This window comes from Lepidochelys kempii, chromosome 1 (genome assembly GCF_965140265.1).
Source record: "Lepidochelys kempii isolate rLepKem1 chromosome 1, rLepKem1.hap2, whole genome shotgun sequence".
Taxonomy (NCBI): Eukaryota; Metazoa; Chordata; order Testudines; family Cheloniidae; genus Lepidochelys; species Lepidochelys kempii.
In genome coordinates, this window is record NC_133256.1 from 251,011,957 (window position 1) to 251,035,418 (window position 23,462).

At 44.8% G+C, this 23,462-nt stretch overlaps 1 protein-coding gene across 4 annotated transcripts in view; it reads right to left on the bottom strand.

The window, feature by feature from the left end:
- Positions 1 to 13,084, bottom strand: part of NT5DC3 (5'-nucleotidase domain containing 3) — a 32,070-nt gene extending 18,986 nt beyond the window's left edge. Inside the window, exons 1-3 of one of the 4 annotated variants that reach the window (XM_073323697.1) lie at positions 12,421 to 12,507; positions 4,923 to 5,094; positions 1,318 to 1,502 (exon numbers count right to left, since the gene is read on the bottom strand). In XM_073323697.1, coding sequence (XP_073179798.1) covers positions 1,318 to 1,485 — 168 coding nt within the window. In that variant the 5' untranslated portion in view covers positions 1,486 to 1,502; positions 4,923 to 5,094; positions 12,421 to 12,507. Of the gene's footprint in view, positions 1 to 1,317; positions 1,503 to 4,922; positions 5,095 to 11,711; positions 11,805 to 12,420 lie in introns of all 4 variants that reach the window. The other 3 variants (XM_073323706.1, XM_073323688.1, XM_073323680.1) reach the window with 3 other exon arrangements.
- Between the last annotated feature and the right edge of the window lie 10,378 nt (positions 13,085 to 23,462).

The following is a 23,462-nucleotide window of genomic DNA, read 5'->3' on the forward strand; positions in this document are numbered from 1 at the left end:
TTCTAAGTATTCATCACCTCTGAAAATTGGGCTAAACAAATACCTTTAGACACCTGTGATCAAAAGTTTGGGCCCAAATTTTCAAACCCTTTCTAAAATTAAAAAATGTGGGCTCTCTTATTGCCCTTAGCATGAAAGCTTCACGTCCAGTTCATTATGCAGCAACAGACCAATACATCAGAAACGAAAGTCTGACTTGAAGCATTAGAGCTAAAGACACTCAGACAAGTGGCCTGATTCGAAGGTTTCACCCCTCGTGAAATCTTATCTGGATCATTAATTTAGATTGGATTTGATTTTATATATATAAAATCAAAACTTTAGTAAAGTTGATTATTCCAGAGATAATATCTATTTATTTGATGTTTATTTTTAAATATATTTCCAGATTCCACGCTGCGTACATCAGGATTTTCAATTTTAGTGACAAAAATGAGCCATCTTTTAAATTGACTGAGATAGGAGGATATGGCCTCTGTCACTTAAAAGCTTCACTTGCTGGATAGTTTTGATGCTACAGTACATAAAGGTCAATAAAAATGCAGCTAGAGAGAGACTGGAGTTAGAGAGTTGTTTTCCCTTGGGTTGAAAAAATATATTCCTATGGGAAACTAGATCTCTCAACAGGTGGCTTCAAGTATTACATCATATTGTAAGCGACTACTGGTACCCATAGGGGACTAGTTTCTAATTTCAAGCTACTACTACAAGCATGCAATGGGTCAGTTTCTATTATAAAAAACAACATCTAACTTATGCTGCAGAAGTTTCCACCAAAACGTTGCAGAATTTTACAGCCTCTAAGTTTTGTGTGTTTATAGTACCTATGAAGTTTTAAACTTAGTTTGTTAATCCAGAAATATTTATAGACATTTATGTAGAACTGTTAACCTCTGGACTGAAATACAGGAATGGAAACGCCCAATGCTACAATGTCCATTCAGTCCAGATTAGGGTATGTAAAACATTCCAAATGGACACTAATAATAATTGCATAACAGCGCATTAAGTGAATTCTGCTTAAAGTACAGCCAACTAAGTATCCTCATATCTGCAAGAGGTCTCTGCTAACTGACTGACAGATAGAAGAATGGAGTCTTCCTTCCAGTTCCTGGACTGTCTGCATTCTGCACATTACTGCAGCTGAGAGTGAACCAGGAACTTTGTGGTCTGTAAGTAGCTGCTGCACAAGATGTACCAAAAAGAGAGCCAACTGGGGACCAAGCCATTAGGAAACGTACAAAGCTTCTCTCAACTAGAAGTTGCTCATAGCATTCCTACGAATAAAAGTGCATACTGTTATTTCATTCATCTTACCCGATGCTCATTAATGAGAAGATCCCGGGCAGCATTGTAGATCAAAGTGTGTAGACGTTTGGAATAAAAGACCAATGTATAGTCATAATCAAAGCCATAGATTTCAATATCTGATAGACTCATTTCATTGTTGGTAAAAACAGCATCTGGATTCAGCAAATTACTCATAATTGAAGGAACCAAGTCTGAAGAAAATAAAAAAAAATTGGAGTTAGTATTCCAGCCTTATACGAAGCATAAAATCAAACCCCATACATATTATATTTTAAATTTGATATTTATCATTAGATATTTGTAATGACAGGGTTACTGGTCCAGTAGATAGGGGGAAAGCAGTAGATGTGATATATCTTGATTTTAGTAAGGCTTTTGACACAGTCCCACCTGACAGTCTCATAAGCAAACTAGGGAAATGCAGTATAGATGAAGTTACTATCAAGTGGGTGCACAATTGTTTAAAAGATCATATTCAAAAAGTCGTTATCAATGATTCACTATCAAACTGGGAGGGCAGATCTAGCAGAGTCCTGCAGGGGTCAGTTCTGGGTCTGGTACTATTCAATATTTTTCATTAATGATTTGAATAATGGAGTGGAGAGTATGCTTATAAAATTTGCAGATGACACCAAGCTAGGGAGTGTTACAACACTCTAGAGAACAGGATTAAAATTAAAAATGACCCTGACAAAATGGAGAATTGGTCTGAATTCAACAAGATTAATTTCAATAAAGAAAAGTGCAAAATATTTCACTTAAGAAGAAAAATACCAAATGCACAACTGCAAAATGGGGAATAACTGGCTAGGTTCAGTACTGCTGAAAAGGATCTGGGGGGTTATAGTGGATCACAAATTGAATAAGAGTCAGCAATATGACAGAGCTGTGCAAAAAGGCAAATAACGTTCTGGGGTATATTAACAAGAGTGTCATATGTAAAACAAGGGAGGTAATTGTCCTGCTCTACTCAGCACGGACAAGGCCTCAGCTGGAGTACTATCTCCAGTTCTGAGTGACACACTTTAGGAAAGATGTGGACAAACTAGAGAGTCCAGAGGAGAGCAACAAAAAATGACAAAAGGTTTAGATTAACTGATCTATGAGGAAAAGTTAAAAAAACCTGGGAACATTTAGTCTTGAGAAAAGACAACTGAGAGGTGACCTGATAACAATCTTCAAATGTGTGAAGGGCTGTTATAATGAGGATTGTTCTCCGTGTCCACTGCTGGTAGGACAAAAAGCAATGGACTTAATATGCAGTGAGGGAAATTTAGGTTAGATATTAGGGGCTGAGGGGGGAAACTTTCTAACTACAAAAGTTAAGCACAAGAACATAAGAAAGGCCATACTGGGTCAGACCAAAGGTCCATCCAGCCCAGTATCCTGTCTGCCGACAGTGGCCAATGCCAAATGCCCCAGAGGGAGTGAACCTAACAGGTAATGACCTAGTGATCTCTCTCCTGCCACCATCTCCACTCTCTGACAAACAGAGGCTAGGGACACCATTCCTTACCCATCCTGGCAAATAGCCATTAATGGACTTAACCTCCATGAATTTATCCAGTTCTCTTTTAAACCCTGTTACAGTCCTAGCCTTCACAACCTCCTCAGGCAAGTTGTTCCACAGGTTGACTGTGCGCTGAGTGAAGAAGAACTTCCTTTTATTTGTTTTAAACATGTTTCCCATTAATTTCATTTGGTGGCCTCTAATTCTTATATTATGGGAACAAGTAAATAACTTTTCCTTATTCACTTTCTCCACACCACTCATGATTTTATATACCTCTATCATATCCCCCCTTAGTCTCCTCTTTTCCAAGCACCGGAATAGGCTTCCAAGGGAGGTTGTGGAATCCCTATGATTGGAGGTTTTTAAGAACAGGTTAGGCAAATCCCTGTCAGGTATGGTCAAGGTTTATTTGGTCCTGCCTCAGCACAAGGGGATGGACTTGATGACTTCTCAAGGTCTCTTCCAGCCCTATATTTCTAGGATTCTACAAATATAAGTGTTGATGGAAGCTATTAAGCCATTTCACTTTAATATGCAGACTTTAATATGGCGGAACAATGATACTCAATAGGACACAGTAATACGATACAAAATATACAGGGAATGTGTCAAGTCACTCTGGTGCGGGAGTGGCAATATTTGTGAAAGAAAGTAGCAAGTCAAATATAGTAAAAAGTCTTAAATGAATTAAACTGTAGCATAGAATCTCTATGGAAAGAAATTCCATGCTACAATAATAATAATAGAAGTACAGCAGTAGGAATATACTACCAATCACTTGACCAGCATTGAGACAATGCTTGCGAAATCACTCAGGGAGACCAGAGAGGCTACAAAAACAGAAAACCCAGGAATAACAGGGGATTTCAACTATTTCCATATTGACTGGGTATATGTCACTTTAGGATGGGATGCAATAATAAAATTTCTAGACACCATTAATGACTGCTTCTCGAAGCAGCTACTCCTGGAACCCAAAAGGGGAGAGGCCAGTCTTGATTTAGTCCTCATGGGAACACAGGATCTGGTCCAAGAGGTGAATATAACAGAACCGCTTGGTAATACCAACCATAATGTAATTAAATTTAACATCCTTATGGGGGGGGGAAATACCAACGAAACCTACCATAGTAGCTTTTAACTTAAAAAAAAAAAAAGAGAGAGAGACACACACACAAAAATAAGAAAGCTAGTTAAACAAAGATTAAAAGGAACAGTCACAAGAGTAAAATGCCTGCAAGCTGCATGGAAACTATTTTAAAACACCATAACAGAGGCTCAAATGTATACTCCAATTTTTATTTTTTAAAGTAAGGACCAAAAACATGCCCCCATTGCTAAATATTGGAATAAAAGAGGCGGTTAGAGGCAAAAAGGCATCCTTTAAAAACTGCAAGTAAAAATCCCACTGAGGAAAACAGAAAGGAGCATAAACTCTGGGAAATCAAATAGAATCAGGCAGGCCAACAAAGAATTTGAAAAGCAACAAGAAAAAGACATACAAACTAGTAGCAAAAAAAAAAAAATGTAGGCACATCAGAAGCAGGAAACCTGCCAAACAATCAGCAGGGCCACTAGTCGATCAAGGTACTAAAGGAGCACTCAAGGAAGACAGGAACACTGCAGAGAAGCTCAGTGAATTCTTTGCATTGGTCTTCACTGCAGAGGATATTAGGGAGATTCCCACATCTGAGCCATTCTTTTTAGGTGACAAATCTGAGCAACTGGCCCAGATAGAGGTATCTATAGAAGCAGCTTTGGAACAAAAATAATAAATTAAAGTCATCAGGACCACATGGTATTCACCCAAGAGTTCTGAAGGAACTCAATTATGAAATTACAGAACTGTTAACTGTGGTGCATAACTTGTCGCTTAACTCAGATTCTGCACCAGATGACTGGGGGATAGCTAATGTAAGGCTGATTTTTTAAGAGGTTCTAGAGGTGATTCTGGCATTTCCAGGCCAGTAAATCTAACTTCAATATCAAGCAAATTGGTTGAAACTATAGTAGTGAACAGAATTATCAGACAAATATATGAATGTGATATGTTGGAGAAGAGTCAAAACAGCTTTTGTAAACAGAAACCATGTCTCACCTATCTATTAGAATTCTTGAGGGGGGTCAAGAAACATGTGGGCAAGGGTGATTCATTGGATATAGTGTACTTGGACTTTCAGAAAGCCTTTGACAAGGTCCCACACCAAAGGCTCTTAAAGCAAAGTAAGCAGTCATGGGATAACAGGGAAGGTCCTCTCATGGATCAGTAACTGGTTAAAAAATACAAAAACAGAAGGTAGAAATAAACAGTCCAGTTTTCACAACAGAAAGAGATAAATATGGGGATCCATACTGGATTATGTGCTGTACAACATATTCGTAGGTGATCTGGAAAAAGGGGTAAATAGTGAAGTGGCAAAGTTTGCAGACAATACAAAATTACTCAAAACAGTTAAGTCCAAAGCTGACTGTAAAGAGTTGCAAAGATCTCACAAAACTGGGTGACTAGGCAACAAAATGACAGATGAAATTCAATGTTTATAAGTAATACACATTGTATATATTGTTGGATTATTTTTTCCAAAGTGTTAGGGTCTTAAAGCTTTTTTTTTTTTTTTGGGGGGGGGGGGGGAGAGTCATCAGGGATGGTTCTCTGAAAACATTTATTCAATGTGTAGTGGTCATCAAAAAAGTTAAAGTTAGGAACAATTAGGAAAGGGTTAGATAATAGACAGAAAATAGCTATCATAATGCCATTATACAAATCCATGGTACATCCATACCTTGAATACTGTGTGCAGTTCCGATCACCCCCTCTCAAAAAGAGATATATTAGAATTGGAAAAGGTACAGAAAAAGTCAACAAAAATGATTAAGGGTATGGAACAGCTTCACATGAGGAGAGATTTAAAAGATTGGGATTGATCATCTTAAAAAAAAAATGACTAAGGAGGGATATGATAGAAGTCTATTAAATCATGAATGGTGCAGAGAAAGTAAATGGGAAAGTGTTATTTACACCTTCCCATAACACAAAATCCAATTAATTTAATAGGTAGCAAGTTTAAAAACAAACATAAGTACCTCTCCAAACAACACACAATCATAGAACTGGAAGGGATCTCGAGAGGTCATCTAGTCCAGTCCCCTGCACTCATGGCAGGACTAAGTATTATCTAGACCAGGAATCACCAACCAGTATAGCAAACAAGTGGTCCATTCTGGAGCCTCTGACAGTCAAATGTAATCTCTGGCCACTAAAAATCCAGTGGCACAGTGAGGCTAAGGCAGGCTCCCTGCCTGCCCTGGTCATGCACTGCTCCCAGAATCTGCCAGCATGTCCCTGTAGCACCTGGGGGAGGTCTCTGCGCACTGCTCCTGCCTGCAGGTACTGCCCCCGCAGTTCCCATTGGCTGGGAAAGGGGAACTGTGGCCAATGGGAGCTGCGGGGACGATGCCTGCAGGGAGGGGTAGTGCATGGAGACCCCCTGCATCCTTCCTCCCCCAGGGGGAGCAGGAACCTGATGGCCGCTTCTGGGAGCGGCGCAGAGCTGGGGCAGGTAGGGAGCATGCCTTAGCCCTGCTGCACTGCCGACTGGGAGCTGCCCACTGTAAGCACCACCCAGCAGGAGCCCACACCCCAACCCCCTCCTGCTCCCCAAACTCCCTTCCCCAGTTCTGAGCCCCCTCCCAGAGCCTGCACCCCCTCCTGCACTCCAACACTCTGCCCCAGCCCACAGCCCCCTCCTGCACCCAAACTTCCTCCCAGAGCTTGCACCACTCACCCTCTCCTGCACCCCAACCCCTTGCCCCAGCCTCAGCCCAGAGCCCCCTCCCACACTCTGAACCCCTCGGCCCCAGCCCAGAGGCCGCACCCCCTTCAACACTCCAACCTCCTGCCCCAGCATGGCGAAAGTGAGCAAGGGTGGAAGAGAGCAAGCGACCGGGGGGGGGGGGCGCAGGGGGATGGAGTGAACAGGGCGGGGTCTCAGGGAAGGGGTGGGGTAGATCCTGGGCTGCGCTGAAGTTCAAAAAGTGATCTTGTGCATAAAAATGTTGGAGAGCACTGATCTAGACCATCCCTGACAGGTGTTTGTCTAACCTGCTCTTAAAAATCTCCAGTGATGGAGATTCCAAAACCTCCCTAGGCAATTTATTCCAATGCTTAATCACCCTGACAGGAAGTTTTTCCTAATGTCCAACCTAAACCTCCCTTGCTGCAATTTAAGCCTATTGCATCTTGTCCTATCCTCAGAGGTTGAGGAGGGAGAAAAATTGTTCTCCTTCTTTTAACAACTTTTTATGTACTTGAACCAGTGGAACCCATTGCCAGGGCATGTTGTGAAGGCCAAAAGTATAACTGGGCTCAAAAAAGAATTAGATAAGTTCGTGGAGGATAGGTCCATCAATGGCTATTAGCCAAAATGGTCAGGAACACAACCCCATGCTCTGGGTGTCCCTAAGATTCCAACTGCCAGAAGCTGGGACTGGACAATAGGGGATGGATCACTTGATAATTGCCCTGTCCTACTCATTCCCTCTGAAGCATCTGGTACTGGCCACTGTTGGAAGACAGGATACTGAGCTAGCTGGACCAGTGGTCTGACCCAGTATGACCATTCTTATGTTAAATCTCAACCTGGAAAAAAGAAAAATGCTGTCTATACTTTTATTAAGATGTTTGACTACCCATAATATTAAATACACACACATTTACTCCTGCTACTACTTTTGAAGAAAAAGATTTATTTCAGGATACTTGACAGAAATCCTTGTTTCAGACACAATACGTGCATTTTTGACACCTCTATAAATATGTTTTCACTTTGTTTTGCTTTTACCACCAGTATCCTCTCCTTTTAGTCTGCACTTCTTTCCTCACCATTACTAGTTCTTCTGCTGTACATTAACTGTTTTAAATTTGGTTTCAAGCACATCAGGTATGCATAGAAGCACAAAAGATTCAGCAGAAAAATCATACAGGGTTAATCAAGTGTAGCATAGATAAAGCAACACATGAAATGGCCCACGGTCTGAAATCCATATTGGGCTTCAGAAATGACTGTTTATTTACCCTTTTAACAGTACACTTACATAAGAACATTAGAACAGCCATACTGGGTCAGATCAAAGGTCCATCCAGCCCAGTATCCTGTCTTCCGACAGTAGCCAATGCCAGGTGCCCAAGAGGGAATGAACAGAACAGGTAATCATCTAGTGATCCATCCCGTCGCCCATTCCCAGCTTCTGGCAGACGGAGGCTAGGGACACCATCCCTGCCCATCCTGGCTAATAGCCATTGATGGACCCATCCTCCATGAATTTATCTAGTTCTTTTTTGAACCCTGTTATAATCTTGGCCTTCACAACATTGTTTGGCAAGGAGTTCCACAGGTTGACTGTGTGGTATGAAAAAAAATTTCCTTTTGTTTGTTTTAAACCTACTGCCTATTAATTTCATTTGGTGGCCCCTAGTTCTTGTGTTATGAGAAGGAGTAAATAACACTTCCTTATCTACTTTCCCCACGCCCATCAAGATTTTATAGACCTCTATCATATCCCCGCCCCCTTAGTCAACTCTTTTCCAAGCTGAAAAGTCCCAGTCTTATTCATCTTTCTTCATATGGAAGCAATTCCATACCCCTAATAATTTTTGTTACCCTTTTCTGAACCTTTTCCAATACCAATATATCTTTTTTGAGATGGGGTAACCACATATGCACGCAGTATTCAAGATGTGGGCGTACCATGGATTTAGATAGAGGCAATATGATATTTTCTGTCTTATTATCTATCCTTTTCTTAATGATTTCCAACATTCCATTCGCTTTTTTGACTGCCGCTGTACATTGAGTGGTTGTTTTCAGGGAACTATCCACAATGACTCCAAGATCTCTATCTTGAGTGGTAACAGCTAACACTTGCACCATTTAATTCCAACTCAGGAAGGTAAAGGTAACAGATAATTATTCTTCCCAAACAACAATGAAGTAAACATTGATATTGTGCCATTAACCCCCAATTTCCTAGCCCCAGAGTGTGAAAAGACCTCTTTCTCTCAGCAACGGTGCATTCAGCAACTGTGCATTCAACGTGTCACAGTTATTTCTGTTTTTCCTCAGTGTTTTTGCCCAGAGTTCATTTTATAGATATTTCATGGTTGCCTGAAAGCTGTAAACCGAGCTACTATAAACAGGTTTTAGATATTAACTACTTTGTCTGGCTGACATACCTCAAGCCACATACTACTTAGGCCAAAATGACTTAACGTAAGATGACTAATCAGTCCTGACTGAACAATGAAATAAAAACGAAATGTCAGATAGCCTATAACAAACAACCTCAATCTCCAAGTGATCCTGAAAATACTTTTCCTCTGCCTCTATATTCCCATCTAAGTTTTACAGACCTCATTCCCCTAACGTAGGCCAGACCTCCTCAGCAGCACTGTCAGACAATGCCTCTAAAAATATTTTTGGGCGGAATTTGCAACCAACCTGGATAAGGAGTGCCAAAAGAGCAGGAAAAAAAGATCCAGACAGTATGCAGCACGTATGTTTGCATGACCTCTACGTTTCCCCACCCAAAAAAACTCTGTATTATCCTTTGAACTATCTCATATATGGCAAAAGTGCCTGCAATGATACATTTGTGGGTGTGATTTTAGCACTTCTGAAAGATGGGAGACTGAAGTATTATCCAGAATGATTATGCCATGGGTAGCACAGGGCAAGCTTCCTCACAGCTTTCTCTCAATATGCCTGGACCCGGATACCGAGGAACAAACTCAACTTCAGTTGTCAGACCCCATTCAGTCCTTGGCTTATCCAGTGAAGCTGCAGACATGTGCACCTTGGTAATGCTCTACCTCCCCCGCCCCCTTCCACCCCCCCAATGATAATGAGGGCAGAGGGAAATGGACCGAGCCCACCAAAATAATTTCACACAGGCCAAACAGCCATCCGATAGTAACAACTTTCAGTCACTACCAACATTTTATAATCGTAAGACACTTCAGAGAGCATGCTTTTCTGTAATGATAATATACCTGGGTCATTGAAGTTACTGGACCTTCAAATTCTCAACTAGCAACTTAGCCAGGCTGTTAAATAATAAAAATACTTAGCTTTTATATAGGGCTTTTCATCAGTAGATCTCAAAGAGCTTCACAATCTTTAATGCATTTCCCTACCTGACACAGGCGTGCTGAGGAACAGTATTATCCCCATTTTACAGATGGGGAACTGAGGCACAGAGAGGCTAAGGGTAGGCCTACAGTGCAATAAAAAACCCACAGCAAAGCCGTGACTAGCCTGGGTCAGGTGACTCAAGCTTGCAGAGTATAAAACTGCAGTGTAGGTGTTCCGGCTCAGGCTGGGGCTCGGAGACTTCATATGGGGTCAGAGCCAAGGCCCAAACATCTACACTGCAATTTTATAGCCCTGCAACCTGAGCCCTAAAAGCCCAACTCAGCTGACTCTGGCTCCGAGAGCCTTACCCTCAGTCTCCCCTTGCAGCAAGCAGCAGCTCTGCAGTACCCAGCTGTTGCTCCTGAATACTTGTTACCAAAGGCAGCAAGATGCACCGCCTTAATGTTTGCGCTGGTGCTGCCAGCAGGGATGGGCGCCCTGCACTGCACAGCCTCCTTGGATGCTCTAGGCAGCACCTCTGGAGACACGTGGGACCAGCGTGTGCAATGCCTGAGGCAGCTCTTGTCAGTGGAGCTAGCTGCAGCATTCAGTCACTGGTGCGCTCCCTTGGGCAGCTCCCCTACAGTCAGGGCACAGTGAGCCTGGGACTCCACCAGCAGCCAGTGAGTTCCAGACCCATCTTCCCTGGGGCAGGCTTTCACTGAAGGCAGTGGAAGGCAGGGACAGAGAGACAGGTCGGTGCTCGGATGTGTTTATGTGCGTATTTACTTGTTTTTCCAACAGCTAATTAAGTATTTTAGGGGAAATTGTCAGAGCAAAAGTTGGTGGCCACACTCTGGGGCCATCAAAAATTTTGTTGTGAGAACCCCTGCTCTTAGTGACTGACCCAACAAAGCCTTGTTCTCCCATTTTCAGAAAACTGCCTGAAGTTACTCCGCACAAGCCTACTTATCAGCTTTTGATTCCTTCCTTCAGTACCTCAGAGTTATTTACCAGAAGTGGGGACATTCCTCTGCAGCAGTCTTGGGGTTAAATAGTAATTAATTAATTGGACTTGTAGCCAAAATAGAACCAACTAAAAGGTCACTTCACTTTACACTTTTGGAACATGACCCCTTTGCAAAAGGAGCCTCAAACAAAAAGATCACATACACACACATTAAATTAACTCCTTGCTTTTCTTATTTGTTTAATTTGAAAAAGTTCTGAGCTACACCACAGTAAAACATTTTCTTTCAAAATAGTTTTAAATATTTAAAGTTAATAGCTTCTAGTTCAAAGTTTTAATTAGAATGGTTCACTGTTACTTCCATATTTGTGGTCTGAAAAATATGGATGCTGCCCCAATCATATGATTCCAACATTTGTTGATAGTTCAAGTCTTCAGACACTCTTACAGTTTTAATGTAGTCTCTTATCTCTGATACGAGTGAAGTCATCCATAATTTAACAGATGATTGTGAAAAGAGGTTACTGCAGTTTTCATGAAGACAAAGAACCACATAAATCATAGTCGTACTAAAAATACTGTATTTGAAGAGCTGCATAACAGACTTCAGTCACCTCACCATGCAGATTCATATTTTAGCCATCTGCAACTAGTTACAATCACCATGGTGTAAGGCCCCATTTGGCAACTACAAAGACACAAAAAGCAGCTTCACCAAATTGATAAAAACAAAATGCATTTTTAATAGGGATGCTTGATAGAAAAGCTCAGCGTGGACTCAGTTTACCTTCAATTTGCCACCTAAACCCACGATCTTGTGGAAACTTTATTTTCCTTCTGTCTTATACAGCAAACATAATACCACCTAGCGCTGGTATCTCTAGGAAGGATAAAGCACAAATTTTATTTTGAGGGACATGTTTTGGCCTGTAACTGACTCATTCTATTTCCCATTGTGGAAGCATCCACTTCACAACTGGCACCCCTAAAGCAACTCCTGAAGCAGCTAGCTTTATGAGATAAGGCTGCGCTACCACTGACCCAGGCTCCCTGCAACCACAAGTCCAAATCCTAGCAGGGGGCAGGTCAGGCCTTTCCTTCACCCTTTCCAGGTTGGCACCAAGCTCCAGACAGTTTGCTGAATGGGGAGGTTTGGGGAGAGCTTTTGTTTAAGGACTCAAGGTCCTCCCTGCTCCCCAAGGGCATTCGTGGTGGTGGGGTGCACTACCCAGGTGAGTGAAGCCCCCCCTCTGGCTACCGCTGTGCACTCCAGAGCCTGGGATGTACTTTGGCAAGAGGCTATAACTGAAGGGCACCTGCATCACCCAGAGCCGCCTGGCCCGTCGGCAGGGCAGCGGGGGGGGGGGGGGGGGGGCAGAGCGGTGCCCTGCGGCAGCTGCTGCCCACGTGCCCGAGAAGGGGGGGTGCCCCCTGGCCCCAGCATGACACTGATGCTGGCGGAAGCCCCGCTCCCGGGGGCTCTGCGCGGGACTCACCCTTGGTCACTCTCTTGGCCTCCTTGTAGCGCGCCCACAGGTAGCTCTTCATGTCCCGGGTGGGCGCAGGGGGCGGCGGCTGCTGCTGGGGGGCCGCCGTGCAGTGGTGGCTCGCTCTGAAGGCGCCGCAGCCGCAGAGCCCGGCGGCAGCGCGACCCGCACCCCGCATCCGCCTTGCGCCCAGCAGGGAACGCGCCGCCGCCATGGCCGGTGCTGCCGCGCTGCGAGCGACCCCTCGGCGCTGCCGCCGGAGCTCGCCGCCACCAGCCTCTCGCCCCGCTGCAGCCGCGGCCCGCTGAAGTCACTTCCTCGGGCCCCGCCCTTCCCGCGCCGACTCTCATGGGGGCCGGGGTCAGCGGGCGAGAGGGCTGGCCGCTGCTGGTGCAACCCTGCCCCAGGAGATGCACGTGTCGCGCCGCCAGCGACTGAGGGGAAGTGGGACGGGCCAAGGGCGCGGGGAGCGAGGGAAGGCCGCTGCCGAAGAGGGCTCGCGTTGCTGCTGTCTTCGCTTAGGTTGGCACTTGATCCACAGGTGGTTTGGCTTCAGGTGTCTCCAAGCCCTTCAGGAGAGTTGGGTGAAGGCAATCCCCGGGCAGCCCCGTCCCGTGCAATGGGCCAGACTCCAGAGACAAGCAGGGCGGTCCCAAAACTAGCTGAGCAAAGAGAATGCTTTGCATAACCAGAAGCCAGGGATGTGTAGTGGTAGATGTCCTCAAGCAGTGCTTCACCACCTGGCGGTCACGACGATCTTAAGCGGAAGCTCCAAGCCCCAGAGGGTTGTGGGAGCCCGGAGCTTAAGGCAGAGGTTTGCCAATGTTTTCTTTGGGGATCGCGATTTTTTTTTTTTTAAGTCCAACGGTGTACCAGCACAAAAAGGTTGAGAAACACTATCCTAAGGTGTCAGGCCTGCACCTGTTTTTCTTCAGGTCAGGCATAGACCACCCCACTCCCATTTGGTTACCTTGGTCTGGAAGCCCAGACTCAAAAATCCAGCTGCACACAGTGGAGTTCAGAGGCCCTTTCGATAAAAGAACGCACACTGTGTAGTTGTAGCTGTGTCCATCGAAGGATACTAGAGAGACAAGGTGGGTGAGGTAATAGCTTTTATTAGACCAACATCTGTTGGTGAGAAAGATAAGTTTTGAGCTATGCAGAGCTCTTCTTCAGGACTTTCTGACCCGTGTGGCCCAAAAGCTTGTCTCTCTCACCAACAGAAGTTGGTCCAATAAAAGACACTACCTCACCCATCTTATCTCTCTCTATAAAAGAATATCAGGGTAGGATATGGGTACAGACCAATGAGCTGAAAGGGGATGGGAGACTTAAGGGAATTCAGCAGCTACAGTAAAACAGTAAAATAACCCTGGACTAATTCCTTCCCCCACCTCCAGAGGGGCACAAAACCTAATCCCACTAGTGGTGCACATAAAACTGAGATGTGCTAGCCAGTTGCTGTAGCAACTCCGGGGCTGCTCAATCTGGATCTCTCGTGTGGTGGAGTATGTTGCTTCTCGGCTACTCAGCATTCCCCTTCCATCAGGACATACACAAGTATAAGTGCACACCATTCAGGCCCAGTCTAGCAGTGCCAATCACACGTCCTGTTTCCCATGTTCACATACAGCTACATCTAGGGAAACACAGTCCTTCCTTTCCAACAAGGCCCCCATGCCCACATTCCTGCCAAGATGGCACTCTCACGTACACCCCCGACTTCTCCTAACTGTCCTGGAATCCTCCCACATCTTGCCCCTCTAGGCCATTGATCCTCCAGCACTTGGCTACGTGCACTGAAGTACTATCTGCTAACTTATTACATTACCCCTGCTTTTAAGAGGATGCATCTGTCCATTCCTCCTGCTCCTCCCCACCCCATCCAGCTGAAGCTACTTCAAATACTCTTTAAACCACTTGGGCAGTCTGCTCTGCAGTTCTGAGACTGGAGGCGAGGGTGGCAGGAGTGAGTCTCAGGAATGCTTTCCTGCTGAGCCCTGGCCTGAAACCACCTTGAGTGTTTGCACACCCTCGTTATCCCTATCGTCACTGAGCCAGGGTACCCACTCTAGGCTTTCTGACTCAGAAACATTCCTTGGGGTTGCACGTTGGAATTGCCAGGGCTGTAATAGGGGACCCCCAAGAGTATCTCACCCACTGCTCCTGTGTATGATCAGTGTCCTTGTGCCGTGAATTCACAGAGGGCTTCAGATGGTTGTAATGAACCACAAAAGATTGTCCTCCCAGCTCTGACAACAGCTTATAGAGCACCCCATATAGTTTCCTGATGACCGTAAACAGACGAATAAACTTGACACTGCCCCTTCCTTCTAGCCTGTTCTCACGCCCACACCAACTCTCCAGGCTCAGACATCTGTCTGTGATCTTGAGATAATAGTATTCCTTTTGTCTTTGTGTGACTCTACCCTGGTGCCTCTTAACAGTCTGGCTCACAGAACTCAAGCACCTGGCTACCTGTAGGACATACTCAGATGGATTGCCAAACTCTTCTGATACATCTATCCCAGATATAAGTTCGATTGGCAGGCAGGTCTCCTGCCCAAATGACACCACATAGAATGTATAGCTCCCAGATTGCTGGACACTGCTCCAAAAGAACATCATAATATAGGGGAGTAGCTCATTCCACTCACTTCGATTGTCTTGACCAATTATCCACCTTAGGGTGGAAAGCTGAAATAGCTGCTAGACGTACCTTGATAGAAGTAACAGCCAATCCTTGCTGTTTCCGGTACAATAAGTAATTTAGTATGTGTTGAATTGAAGAATGGGATGATTATACTCCAGAAAGGCACAACCAGATGGAAAAATGTCTCCACTTAGAAAGGTAAGTAGCCCCAGTAGATGGCTTTCTATTATTTAGCAGGATCTCTTGAACATCTTTCAAGCAAGATTGTTCCCTAATATCTAGCCAAGGCGCATTCATTAAATGAAAATATTGCAGACCATGATCTTGGGAGATAAGGTCCAAGTCTAGAAGTGAAACTGGAGGTTTCAATGAAAGCACCAGGAGAGTGGAGAAACAGTGATCTGTATGGAGTGTGACCAACCTGACGTGGCCAAGTCATCTCTAGTCACAGGCCATGAGGAGCAGGTCCTTAAAAGGGGAAGGGACCATGTGCTCAGGAGTGCACTCACAAGCTTGTACCTCCCATGAAGGCCCTTCGCCCGGACCGCCTGGCCAGTGGTACGCCATGTTGCATTCCATCATGCCTCGGGAAGACTTACCTTTATTGCACCATCCATCACTGTGCTGTGGGACACTTACCTTGAAGGATCCTGACATGTCCAGTGTCGTGCCTGTCCTGGGAGAGTGAGTATGCAAGTGTGAGTGTGACCCCCCCCCCCGCAACTAGAGATGACTTGGCCACGTCTGGTTGGTCACACTCCACCTCGGCCAGTGTCCATGCAGTGTCCATGCATTGGGTGTGTGAGTGCTGCCTAATTAGAGTCCCAGACACTTTGTCTACCTGGGAGCTCTTCTGATCTTCCAGCTGTTTTCAACCAGCCCATTCATCCCATAAGCATTCCAGGAGGGAGGGGGAGGGGGAAAGCCCTCAGGTATTCAAAATGGGAGAGGAGACTAAAGGGGAGGAGGGAAGTGTAACAGACCTTTTGAGCACACGTGTTATACATAGCATAGTCATACAGAGCATACGGATCACTGCTGCTCCTACAACACTAACAAGCCCGTACTGGGGCTTTGAGTATGACTCTGGCCTGATCCCATCTTATTTTCAGTAATACTTCTTGAATGAGTGGGATTGGTGGGAAAGCAAAGAGGAACCTGACCTACGATGGTAGTAAGAATACATCTAACAGGCAATGCAGGCTGTAACCTCGCAGAGAAAAGAAATGCTGATGGTTTCTGATGATCCTTGTCACAAATAGGTCTGCCTGGGCAGATTCCCCCCATTGGAAGATGTCCACATCTGGCGACATTGGCATGAAGAGACCACTCTGGTGATTCGTAAATGATCTGCTCAGGTATTCTGCCAGATTGTTTTGAACCCCAGTAGGTAAGAATCTTCTAGATCTATCGAATTGGCAATGCAGATCTCCCAAAGCAGAGTTGCCTCTTGACAGAGCAGAGAAGAATGGGGTTTCTCCCTGCTTGCTTTGAGATCTACAACAACTGATCATATTGACTGAAAACTCAAGTCTGGAAGAAAAGTTCTGGCTTGAGAGGAGTCCACTACAGCCACTGTCAACTCTGTTCTCTGGACTGGAGACAGGAGAGACTTCTCTGTGTTCACTAACAGTCCCAGATAATTGAATGTTGACTGGATCAGAAACACACTTAACAGTTCCTGCACCCTGGATCAGCCCTTGACAAGCCAGTCATCCTGGTAGGGATAAACTTGTATTCACAATCTTTTGAGGAAGGCAGCTACTACTCGTAGAACTTTTATAAAAACCTTGGGAGCTGCTGATGGGCCAAATGGTGGTATGGTAAACTGGTAATTATTTCAATTTATAAGAAATCTGATGTACTTCCAGTGAGCATGATTGATCACCACACGGAAGTAGGCATCTTTTAAGTCGAGGGTGGTATACTAATCTCCAGGATCCAGGGAGAGAACAATAGAAGCCAGGGTGACTATGCGGAACTTTATCTTTTGTAAGAATTTGTTGAGTTGACGCAGGTCTAAAATTGGTGTGAGATTGCTCTTTGCTTTCAGGATTAGGAAATAGCAGGAGTAAAACCCCTTCTCTCTGTTTCAGAGTAACTGTGGAACCTCCTCCATGGCACCTGCCTGAAGGAAAGACTGCCTCCTGGAGAAGGAGCTGCTTGTGAGGGTGGTCCCTGAAGAGGGATAGGGAGAGAGTGAGGGAGAGAAAGAAAGAAACAAATTGGAGGGTATATCCCACCTCTGCAGAGCTCAAGATCCATTGGTCTGTAGTAATTCAGAATCAAGCACAGAGGAAGTGGGAAAGACAGTTTTCAAAGGCAGGGGAGATAGGGTCTGGAAATATGGAGACTGGTATGTTCTCCTCGACTGACCCATCAAAATGATTGCTTCACACTTCCAAGGTATCTAGAAGGGCCAAGAGCTGGAGCCAGAGTCAAAGGAGCGGGAGTCCTGTGCCTATAACCCCTAATTTTCTTTTTTGATAGGTCTTGATGGGGAGGCAGAGTGGGATTGTAGAACTGATCAATGAAATTGTTTTTAATTGTTCACTTAATTAATATAACGTCATAAGCAACGTTTTATGAATGAAACAACATTCATTCATAAAACTGGTTACCCCAATAACTGGCTACGTGAGTTTCACTTTCAATCCAATTGCTGCTTAAATGGCTGAAACTTACACTGTTTCAACATTGTAACTTCTGCTCACTGTTTGTCATTCACTATACTTGTGTATATTGTAACTTCTGTTCACTGTTTGCCATTCCTTACACTTGTCCATATTGTAACTCAAACTCCATTTTAACTTGTCCCAAACTCCATTTTGAAATGCTCACTCCATTTTGTAAAAGCTTGCTGCAACCTTCATTTTTGCAAAACCCTGCTGTAATCTTATTAGTTTAGTTTAGATGTGTGAATGAGGTATGTATGGATGATGGAATCAACCTCCAGCCCCAGCCTGTCCTGATGAAATAAACTGTAAAAACCCAACGGTTGAAAAGGCAGACAACAGCCCTGACAAAGTAAGAGGAGTCCACCCTCAAAAGAAAAGAACAAAAGTACAATTGAAGAAACGTCAAAGCCAGGTCCTAGGCTGAAAGTCATGTCTGCAATTGACGGGTGATCAATCACACCGGACCCAGAGGCAGCGTGACACAGCAAGACCTATAGTCTCTGGATTCAAACTAAAGCCTACAAAAAGGATGGGTGAGATGGAAGACTTTGAAGGGCAACATTCTGCTGCCAACATGGAAGGGCATCGGTGCATGCCCAACAGAGACCCAGATCTTCCTTATGCCCGTCTTTCCTGGCCAATTAGCCACCACAAGCTATGAACCCAAGCCACGAACTCAAGCTACATTCAAGACTGGTAACTATACAGCAGCTGCAGAACCTGTGTGTGTGTATGAACAAAAGTGTGAATGAATGTGAAACTGAATGAAATGTTATAGCTGTAACTGACTGCCTACTACGATTCTTTTTGTATTCACAATAAATGTGAATTTATTCACAAACCCGACTTCAAAGTGACCCTCGAGTCCTTAATGCCATGGAGCTTCCTGACTGTCTGGTCTGATAAAAGAGAAGGACCTTCAAAAGGCAAGTCCTGAATAATATTCTGGACTTTATAGCGGAGGCCAGAAGACTGCAGCCATGAGGACCTCTGCATGGATACCACAGCCGCTATGGTTCCAGCTGCTGAATCTGCTGCATCCAGCCCAGCCTGCAGTGAAGTTCTTGCTACTAATCTGCCCTTGTTCACTAGGGAAGAGAAATGCCTAGCATTCTCAGGGAGTAGATCTTTGGCCCAGGGAACTGAAACAGCAGTGACAGAAGTTAAGGAGGTGTAGCATGAGGCTGCTATTCATCACACGTTCAATGAGAAGTCTTTCTGACCTCCTCGACCTGAATGCCTAAGTCTGAAGCCGCCCTCTGTAACAATTCCTGATAAGTCTTGTAGTTGGCAGAAGGGGATGATGGTGCCTCCAAGGAAACTGCCTTGTCCAGAGAGAATGAAGATGAAGCCAAGTCTGGAAGTGGTTGAACTTCTTCCATAGGATGCTCTTCTGGCTCCTCAAGTACCTCTTGTTGATGGTTGGTACCAGGCCCAGTACTGGACAGAACTGGGTTGGTTCGGTGCCTGGACTCACTCAACCTGGGCATGGGCACTAAGTAGACATGACCAGGGGAGGATCTAGAAGCTGGGGGGAAAACCCTAGGGTTCCAAAAGGCCTCTGATAAGGGACGGCACCCCAGTGACCTCCTGGCCACATTCCCATAATAGTTCCTGTTGTGGGGTTGTGAGGGTATCCAGAGAAGGATCTATGTGGGGACTGGCAGGTCCTACTCCAAGGCTGAGAGATATATAATCCCACCTCAGTATCTGATGGAGAAGACTTCCCTTCCACTGACCATGGAGGGGCTGCCCCTGATTGGAGCCTCTCTGGAAGACTTTTGCTTCTTCCTAGGCACAGGCCAGGACTCCAACAATCTTGGAGGTGTGTTTTTGACTGAAGTAGCAGCACTCAGCGCTGAATCAGACCAGGGCGGCTCTGAGGGTGGTGTCAGCAACGCCCCAATTAGCAGGAACTTCAGCTTAGCCTATCTTTTTGCATCCTTGGCTTGAATTCACAGCATATCTGGCACCAGTCCTTCATGTGCACTTTGCCCAGGCACTTATGACAGCTGCTCTTTGGGTTGCTCACAGGCATAGACTTTGAGCAGGAAGCATGTGGCTTGAAGCCCGGTAACCGAGGCATGCCTCTGTGGCAGCAACAGAACCTTAAAACAGGGAACAATGAGATCAAAACTCTCTTTTTTGTTTTTAAATTAGTAAAATTACTAAAACTTACTAACTAGAACAACTACTGACTACAACTAGACTACATACACAAAGCTGAGAGAAACTGTTCTAACAATGAATAGGGGTTCTGTAACAGGGGACACTCATCTCTTGAGCACCTCTTGCTGCTGCATGTGATACTGCAGTCCTTTTCCTGATTCTGGGGCCCCCATAAGTTGTCAACCTCGTTTGGTGGGTCTTCAGTGCCTCAGCTCTCCAGCCGGGTCACAGAATCAAAATGAACTGCTTCTGGAGTAACAAAAGTCCAACAAAATTGTCTGTCTGCCCTCACCATGGTCTTCAGCCTCAACTCGGGGCCCCTTAAATTCAGTCCTTTGCTCATGCTTCTAAACAAGCTTGGTCTCCTTCTCAGGATTTATTCCACTTCATCTCTGGTTGGTGGGAGAACTTGAGCCCACCCACTACTCTGAGTTCCAGCAGCAGCCATGTACCACTTACTGCAATCCTCAGCTGCTGTTTCCCTGGGCCTCTTCCCACCTGGCCCCTTTATCATCAACCCTTACCTAAGGGTTAAAGTTCTCAGGTTTTCTCTCATCCCAGCTTGAACAAATGCAGCCAGAACCAGACTCTGGTTATCCCTCAAGCTCCTTTGGCCAAAGTGAAGTCCCTTCCTTGGCCCTCTGATTCTGGCCAGGAACTGACCTGCTGAGGCCCTGAACTCCTTTTATCTGAGCCTGCTGGGCTCTGATTAGCGGCAGGAATCCCACTGCAAGCTCCAAAGAATACTTGAGGGCATCTGGTAGGTGCTCATCATCTTGCCAAACCTCACTGCTAAGTCTCTGGTAGACTTCCCCTATGAGCAATAGGCTCAGAAATTTCACCTTAGTAGACTCAAATCACCCACTCAGCTCAGCTGCCATTTCAAACTGATCATGCCAATGACTCCTATTGCACCACACTATAAAGTGCCAGGTTAAATATGGGCTGTGGAATCCTACTTGGAGGTGACATATCTGACCCTTCCAAGGGGTACCCTTCCTCTTCGTCACTCATTTTCTTCCTTTCAAATGTCTAATGACAAACACACACGTAAAACATCTCTACAATTAAGAAATCAGTTTATCTTTCATCTTATGGTCTGGACCACAGACGTCCACTTAGTTCAGTTGAGGGGTAGCCCCCGTAATCTCACCACTGCCACCAATTTGTACCAAACTCTCCCCGCTTCTCTGCATTGGACATTGGGTGCTGCTAGATGGGCTAAGGTTACTTTCCTGCACCCATTTCTCTCTGGGCTGGGCACAGACCCCCTTTGCTTATGTGGATCCAGAAGCCCCTGGCACAAAAACCCAATTGCACACAAAGGAGTTCTGAGACCATTTATATAAACAAATATTTGGCAAGAAAATGGATACAGACCAATGGGCTTAAAGGGGATGGGGATATAAGGGAATTCAACAGCAACAGTGAAACAGTAAAACAAACAATAGAACAATATCTTCCCCCACTTCTGGGAACCTTTACCCCCCAGATGAGGCTTCTAATCCCACCAGTGGTGCATATAAAGCTGAGATGCACTAGCCTAATGTAATAAACTGCCTGGTGGCTGCTCAAACTGAACTTCCAGCCTGAGGGGGTACGTTGCTCCTCAGTTACTCAGCTTTCACCTTCCATTAGAACACACAAGTCTAAGACAAAAGTGCTCAGCACCAGGCTAAGTCCAGGAGTGTCCATCATATGTTCCATTCTCCGGGCTCATGTGCATCCAGGGAAACAGTCTTTCTTCCTTTCCACGGAGGCCCCCACATGCACAAACTTCTACCATGATAGCTCCTCCCAATTGTCCTAGAATCTTCTTGCTTCTTGCCCCTCTAGGATAGCGGTTCTCAACCTTTCCAGATTACTGTACCACTTTCAAGAGTCTGAAGCTCGAGCCCCACTGCCCAGGGCTCAACCCCAAGCCCTACCACCTGGGGCTGTAGCATGTAATTTAGCTTCACAGGGGCCCTCTGGCATATGGCCCCAGGCAATTACCCTGCTTGCCACCCCCTAATGCCGACCCTGCACTTGCAACCCCCCTGAACCCATCCTGTGACCCCCCCCAGGTTTAGAAACACTGATCTAGATGAGTTGATGTATCCCTGGAAGACCTCTGCATGCCCCTGGTGTACCCCTGATTGAGAACCACTGCTCTAGGCCATTGAGCCTCCCGGAGTTGGATGCTTGCACTTAGGTGCCATCTGCTGGTTTACTACAGATGATTCAGGTCAGAAATTCCACTGAAGTTCAGTGGAATAGTTCTAGGTTTTTTTACCCATCATTCATACCAAGTGAAGCATGGACAGAAAGGGACTTTATACAGCAGTGTATTGGAAGGCAGTCCAAAGCTGCCTAGGAGAATTTGAATAAAGGCAATATAAAATAAATAAATCATAAGTGAGGTTTTTAGTGTCAACGTGAAAACATGGGTTCATTTTTCAGTGCCAGAGCAAAGCACTGTTTCTCCAGCTTCTTCTCATCCCAAAGCATCTTTACAGACATGGGGAGCAGTACAACATTGCCATTCATTCCTCTCCATGACTTGTTGCCAAGCCCAGCGGGGTCATGCCCTGCATACCATGTCCTTCCATCTAGTCAGTGGTCAGCCTCTAGGTCTGACAGATCTTGGTTACATTTGCATTATTTTCTTTGGCCTCCTATCACCTGTTTGTCTTCTGCAGTATGCACTGTAATATTTTTGAGTGCAGTCAATCCCATAACCTGACTTCACATCCTACTTTTCTTCTAACTTCTTCATGTGTCTTAGAATCATTCTACTGTACACCTGCCATCTTCCGATGAACTCTCATTTCTACTGCTTCCAGCCTTCTGATGTCTGTTTCATTTAATGCAGCTGCTATGACTGTAAATACTTGGATAATTCCATTTTTGTATTCATGTGAACTGTACACCCTCTTTCTTTCTCTTTATGTCTAAACTCAAATTTAGTCTCATCTGAACAAAGTGTCTCTCTCCAAGTCAAAAAGACTTGGAAGCAAGTCTGAGTTTTGTTTGAAGTAATGGCAGTCAGATTTGTTCTACTCAAACTGAGAGAGAATAACTTTGCAGTGATTTCTGACCTCCAATGAAATTTTTATCTTCAACTGTGTCAGTTTAGTTTCTTTGTGTAAGAACAAGTGGAACACTAAGTGTGGGAACTAAGCTACTAGAACACACATAAACTTCATATTTTCATTGTTAATCAGACCTCCCATTATGCCATGTACTGCCTAAGGCCTCTTTTTGACATAATGCCAAAAACCACATTAACAATATACAGGTAATTTTTTTTCAGCCAACTTAGTATTTCTCAGGCTTCCACTCACACCTGCTCATACTGATCACCAAATGTATGAAGCTTAAAATATAAGCATCATGTCAATATGTAACAGAAGTAAAACTATTCCATAAAAAAATCTAGATACTGCTTTAAAATCTCCTTCTCTGTTATGATACTTAGCTCTTACAGCATTTTTCATTCACATCTGTAGACCTCAAAACTATAGAGTGGAATTTTAAAAGTTTCATGAGTACTACTTATGAAATAGACC